Source organism: Nuphar pumila, chromosome 13, assembly GCF_984573655.1.
Source record: "Nuphar pumila chromosome 13, dmNupPumi1.hap1.1, whole genome shotgun sequence".
Lineage (NCBI taxonomy): Eukaryota > Viridiplantae > Streptophyta > Magnoliopsida > Nymphaeales > Nymphaeaceae > Nuphar > Nuphar pumila.
The window spans coordinates 64,662,052-64,668,051 of NC_143261.1; the positions used below are offsets into that span (position 1 = coordinate 64,662,052).

Genomic DNA, 6,000 nt, shown 5'->3' on the forward strand with positions numbered 1-6,000 from the left:
CGGAGACACTTGGTCCTCATTCTTGCATGTGTTTGGAAAATGTCTTCTATTATTAACTAATTTGATGCCATGTGGAATGCTTGATATAATAATATGTTTAATAGTTTCTTATCACATCCATTTTGGTAAAGTGTGTTGCCATAAGTCAATGGCAGGGCCACAAAATGTGTGTATTTGTATTTGGTTATGTCATTAATACTATGCTTTCCAACACTCACCACTTTTTTATAGTTTTCCTTGTGTGCTCTGTATGATGTATATAGTTCATATTAGTACAAGATGTACTTTTGAGCATGCAACTTCCATGTCAAACAGATCCTTTTTCAAGAGCTTTCAGAATTCGATGGCATGCAATGCACTGAAATTTCACAAACGAAAAAATCAAGATTTTACAGCAAAAGACTCGGAATCAAAATATGTTTCCTACAAAACAAACTGAGCTCAAAGCATTTATGGGGTCAAATTGAGCAAATAAAGCTGATACCTGTGATATACAAAACTCAGGCCCAGCTCTGGGCCAAAACTCTTCTCTAAACAATGAAAAAGTAAAATTTGGAACTATCCATGCATATCATATAAATTAATATACTTGAAAATGTTTACTGGAAAAGATAACCAATTAGAGAAGAACTTTCTAAAATCTGGCAATAGGGCAGTGAGTTTTACAAATTCTTTTTGATAAGTGATAAGGGCTACAAAATTGACAGTTCTAAAAGTTAGTAAGTCTCAAATTTGTATATTTCAATGGCCAATATTATCCAAGAGGTATACTTTAGAAAGGTAATTTTCTTCAAAATTCAATAATTTTAGGTGGGGGGTTGGATGATATAACTGGGCTGGTTAGGGGTGCACTATTTAACAGAGGGATCTTGAGTTTAATTCCATTATATCATGTCAGGAAATTGATCTCCTTGGGTATTCCACCAACATGTCATGAATGGTGCTTGGTGCATATTTATTCAGGCAGCTTAATATTGTAGTTCTTTAATGGGATGTCTAATTTACTATTATATTTCACAAAAAACAAGATGCAGCATTGGTTTTTCAAAATAAATTAAAAATGTTTGGAAGTGATCTTCTAAGGCCCCACAATGACGATGAAGGACGAGTGTTGGGAAAGAAAACTGTACCTTAAGGTTCACACTCACCCTGTTTTGATCTCTCTCTCTCTCTCCATTCACACACAAGTTGCTACTAAATTCTGCAGTTCTGTTGCCTATTCAATTTCATTTAAGGCTCCAGCTGTACCTTTTTGACTGTTATTCCACATGGGTTTTGCATGACCTGGTCTTGGTCACTATCATGCAAAGGATGGTTAGCACATCATAGGCGGTTTTCCATGGTTAGGTAGGCCAATTTATTGTAATCATGCCTAATGTCACCCGTAGTCTTTAAACTGACCAAAACCACATCTTTTCCATCTGTGGGTCCTTGTTTGTTTTTTTTATTTGTAGATATTATTGTAATATATCTTGGAGACATCTATATGATATTACAATGTGTGTGTGTGACCAACTTATACGATGCCTTATTGAGCCCAATATCCAAACTCCCTGATAGGACTAAAGTTCTCTGTGATTCTACAACACAAATTGGGGGAGTTAGTAAGCTTAAATCTGTCGAATTATAAAATGCTAATAAAGGTTTATCATGTCTTATGGATATCAGGCTCAGGTTGGGTAAGAGATGCTTCCTACATTGACTCAGACCTTTTTAGTGTTTGCATTGCATCTGGTCACTGGGTCTATCAACACGGCCTGGTTAGTTCTACTTTCCTAGCATAGGTCTTAAACCATCTTGCAGGCTGTGGGTTTCGGCATTCCATCTATTTTTGATTAAACTATCTTTTGCTATGCATTGTTTTAGGGCCCATCATGACATGATTAATGGAAGTAGGATTGGATTTGATTTCTGAATTTGTAAGGGAAAGTGTCTGATGATGCTTTGTGTGAAATCATCACAGTATTTAACATTCATGATGACATAATCAATTCTTCCACCTATTGTGCTTAACCTGTACTATTAAACTGTTGCTTGATTTCTTCCAAACTGTTGAATGCTTGTCATGCTCTTTCTTAATCAATCACTGGAAGAAAATTTTATTGACTAAATGAAAACAAGAAACCACAAGCCTTTTTATTGATCACAGTTCAAGTGATTTTTCTTTTCAAGTGTCATTGTGCAGTCATAGATAGCAATGGAATTGCCATTCTCATGGCGGACAGAAGCAATTGTTTACGTATACATAGTGGTTCTTTATGTTCCTTTCTTAACAGAGCAAAAATCGATAAGAGTAGCCATTTGAGATATTCAAGGAGCAATATTGCCTTAAGATTTTTAGTAAGAGAAAGGAACCTTCCAACACCTTACTACAACCAAATTTGTTGGAAAAAAGCAAATATGAAACTTATTATCTCTTGTGGCCATGGATGGTGCTCTGTCCCCAGCTAACTGGAGTATCAATTCACATTCTACTCACAATAGAAGCAGAGGATGACCCCAAAACCTTGGCCTTCTGCCTAAGAACAAATTTCTGTATCTTCCCTGTTGCGGTCTTGGGCAGCTCCTCAAACACGACAGTCTTAGGTACCATGTAGTGAGGCAGCTTTTGCCTACAGAAATCAATGATGTCTGCCTCAGTAGTCTTGCCCTGATGCTCCTGCTTCAGGCTCACAAACGCGCAAGGTGACTCACCCCAGTACTCGTCCGGGCGTGCCACAATGGCCGCCTCATTGACGGCCGGGTGCGTGTACAACATAGACTCGACTTCCACACTGCTAACATTCTCACCACCACTGATGATGATATCCTTGGACCTATCTTTGATCTCTAAGTACCCATCTGGGTGCATGACCCCCACATCACCAGTAAAGAACCAGCCATCCCTCATGCACATAGATGTAGCCTCTGGGCTCTTTAGGTAGCCCAACATGACACACCCCCCTCTTAGGACTATCTCACCCAACGTGGTTCCATCTCTAGGAACACTCTTCAGTGTATCCTTGTCCACCACATCTATCTCGGTCATGCCTAGGGTCCGCACCCCTTGCCTAGCCTTGAGCCTTGCTCGCTCGGCCGCAGGTAGGCGGTTCCAACTCTGTTTCCATGCACACGAGACTGCCAAACCTGCGGTCTCTGTCAACCCATACCCGTGGCTGACCGAGAACCCGAGTGCTTCGGTTCTGAAAAGAACTGCAGCCGGTGGCGGAGCGCCTGCTGTAAGGATCTCTACCCGGTGCGGCAACCGGGCAGATTCGGCACCGTTGCTGATCATGTTGAGGACAACCGGCGCACCACACATGTGGGTCACCTTGTGTTCAGCTATGGCCCAGTATATGGTATCTGAGTCGAACCGTCTCAGGCATACGTTTGTCCCACCCATGGCTGCAATTCCCCAAGGGAAGCTCCAACCATTAGCATGGAACATGGGCAAGGTCCACAGATAGACTGGTTGGTTGGTGACCCTCCAATCAATCAATGAATCAACTGTGATGATGAAGAGGCCGCGGTGACAGTGGACGACGCCCTTTGGTGAGGAAGTCGTGCCGGATGTATAGTTGAGAATCATGGGAGTCCACTCATTGATGGGCCTTACCCATTTAAACTTAGGATCTCCTTTCTTCACCAAGTCTTCATAAGTTGTCATGATTTCAGGCCCTTGGCTTGAATTCAGTCCATCATCATCATCATCATCAGAATCATCTTTGATTAAAACTATCTTTGGTGGCGACTTTGATTTAGTAGAAAGCAAAGCGATCGCCTCGCTGACAACTGGCAAAGATTGGTAATCGACGATCACAAGTTTGGTCTCACCGTGAAGGAGAAGCAATGACATGATTCTCGCATCAAGGCGAATGTTGATGGTATTGAGAACTGCTCCTGACATGGGCACGCCAAAGTGCATCTCGTACATCGCAGGGATGTTGGGGGCAATGACTGATACCTATAAATGATGAAGGTATGCAAAGATGATCAAACAAAAAAGAGCTGCGTAATTAAAGTAACCAGCAAAGTTGTCTTGTTGACCTAAAGAAAAGATTATTACCACATCGCCTCTGGTTATCCCCAGAGAAGAAAGTGATGAGGCCAGCCTTAGACATCTTTCCAAAGTTTGAGACCATGTGTAGGAGGTCTTGTTGTAGATGATTGAGGTACAATCTCCATACACCAAAGCTGCTCTCTCTAGGTAAGTGAGAGGAGTGAGAGGGGGAGAATTAGGAGGGCTGGGTTTCAACTGATTCATGAATATTGTTGGATCTATACACACAGAGAGACCTTCACCTTAGACGGTTAGAGAGAGAGAGAGAGAGAGAGAGCCGAAAGTAATTCAACATTACCACTCATGAAGATCAACAAAATGTTGAACCCATGAACTGAACAAGAACAAAAGCCAAAACAAATAAAGAAAGCACAAGAGAAAAGAACATCAGAGAGATAAGAGAGAGAGAGAGAGAGAGAGAGAGAGAGAGAGAGAGCCCTTCTTCACTAGTTCATCTGTTTGTAGACGTCACAGTCAGGAAGAGCTAGCCCCTCTTTAACTGGTTTATTTTTTTATAGACCTCACTGTCAGGAAGATGCCATTTTGCCCAGATGGGAACCCATTTCCCATTACAGTGTGGTTTGTCAATGGTTACACATTGAGAGAGGATCGCGTGAGAGGCAGAGCTGCGCCTTGGATGTCGTTCATCTTAAAAATGAAAGACATCCATCAAACAGTGATCTAGCTCATTATGAGCCGTTCATTTTGAACGGTTCCGATGCCGTCTATCCGGAACGCGAATCTCAGGCTCATTCAAACCATGGTTATCTCATTTGTACTGGTTTTGGGTAGATGAACGGCATCCACAAGTGCTCTGACAGTGACCTGATCCCGTCTGTTACGGAAGTAGATCAGATCAGGACGAGACATTATGACTTTCACTCGACAAAAAGATAGCAAGTGCACCCTTATCGTGAAGGTGATGTTTGGATCGTTGAAAATTTAGGAGTGGGGCAGCGAGGGAGGATAAAAACAAGAAGAGGGGAGAGAGGAGATATGCAGAAAACGGCCTCATATCAAGGAGGATTTGTTCTTTGTGGATGAATTCTTACTGAAAGCAGGGCAGGAGGCCCAATAGGTTCACTTCTCTCTCTCTCTCTCTCTCTCTCTCTCTCTCTCTCTCTATATATATATATATATATATATATATATATATATATATAAGAAAATGGGAATCTATCCGACCCGATTCATGCTCGACCTGCATCAGATGGGTTTGCCCTCGGATTTGTCTTAGATCATTTGATTCCGATGCGTGGACCGTTTTTATAAGGCTCCAAAACCAACAGTCTACAATTTTTTATAACTTTCGAGGCTCTAAAAACTATTTTTTATCCAAAATGCATGATTCAAGAGTCAATTTCTAGTGAATCGATCATGCAGAATACATCCATAGTACAACTAAAGTATAATATCGCTGTATCATTGATGCTTGTGGTTGATTGCTATAATAAAAGAGCAAACAGGATATGGTAAATCATATTATTTTTTATTTTGAATTGGATTCAAATCAATATTTTTGGTTGTAACTAGGGGTGTCAACCGGCCGGGTTTAGTTGACGCCCAGGTGGGACCAAACCCAGATCTGATTTGAGATGCAGGTATCAGGTCCAGACCCAGGTCCAATTGGACCTATTATAAGAGAAACCATATATACCCAGATCCTATAAGGATTGCATGAACCAGACCCAGACTATTCTGGTAAAATTATATATTTTGTTATCTTTTTTAATTAAAGTTTTGTGCCAAACTGTGCCAGACTCCACATAGTAATCGGACCCTTTGAGTCTAACCTGGATTCTAATGGGACCTCCTTATTTATATATCACCAAACCCTAACACTATAGGGTTTGGTACAGGTCTGGTCTGGGTCAAACCCGACCCTTTGAAACCCCCTATTTGTAACTAATTGAGACCTTGGGCATGAGATGTCCCAATCATAAGTTTATGTTCATAAACAT

At 41.1% G+C, this 6,000-nt stretch overlaps 1 protein-coding gene across 1 annotated transcript; it reads right to left on the reverse strand.

Moving 5' to 3' along the window:
* Positions 1-2,111: 2,111 nt before the first annotated feature.
* LOC149818531 (2-methylpropanoate--CoA ligase CCL4-like) lies at positions 2,112-4,784 on the reverse strand. The gene is made up of 2 exons (XM_089984513.1): positions 4,046-4,784; positions 2,112-3,943 (listed from the first exon to the last, which is right to left on the reverse strand). The coding sequence occupies exons 1-2, from the start codon at positions 4,241-4,243 to the stop codon at positions 2,465-2,467; spliced, it is 1,677 nt and encodes a 558-aa protein (XP_089840639.1). The 5' UTR covers positions 4,244-4,784; the 3' UTR covers positions 2,112-2,464.
* Positions 4,785-6,000: the final 1,216 nt, after the last annotated feature.

Bases quoted from the DNA above. Each gene is read 5' to 3' on its own strand.
- LOC149818531 (XM_089984513.1), bottom strand. From the start codon at position 4,243: ATGAATCAGTTGAAACCCAGCCCTCCTAATTCTCCCCCTCTCACTCCT. The intron at 3,944-4,045 runs GTAATAATCTTT...CATCATTTATAG, and splicing joins GGATAACCAGAGGCGATGTG to GTATCAGTCATTGCCCCCAA.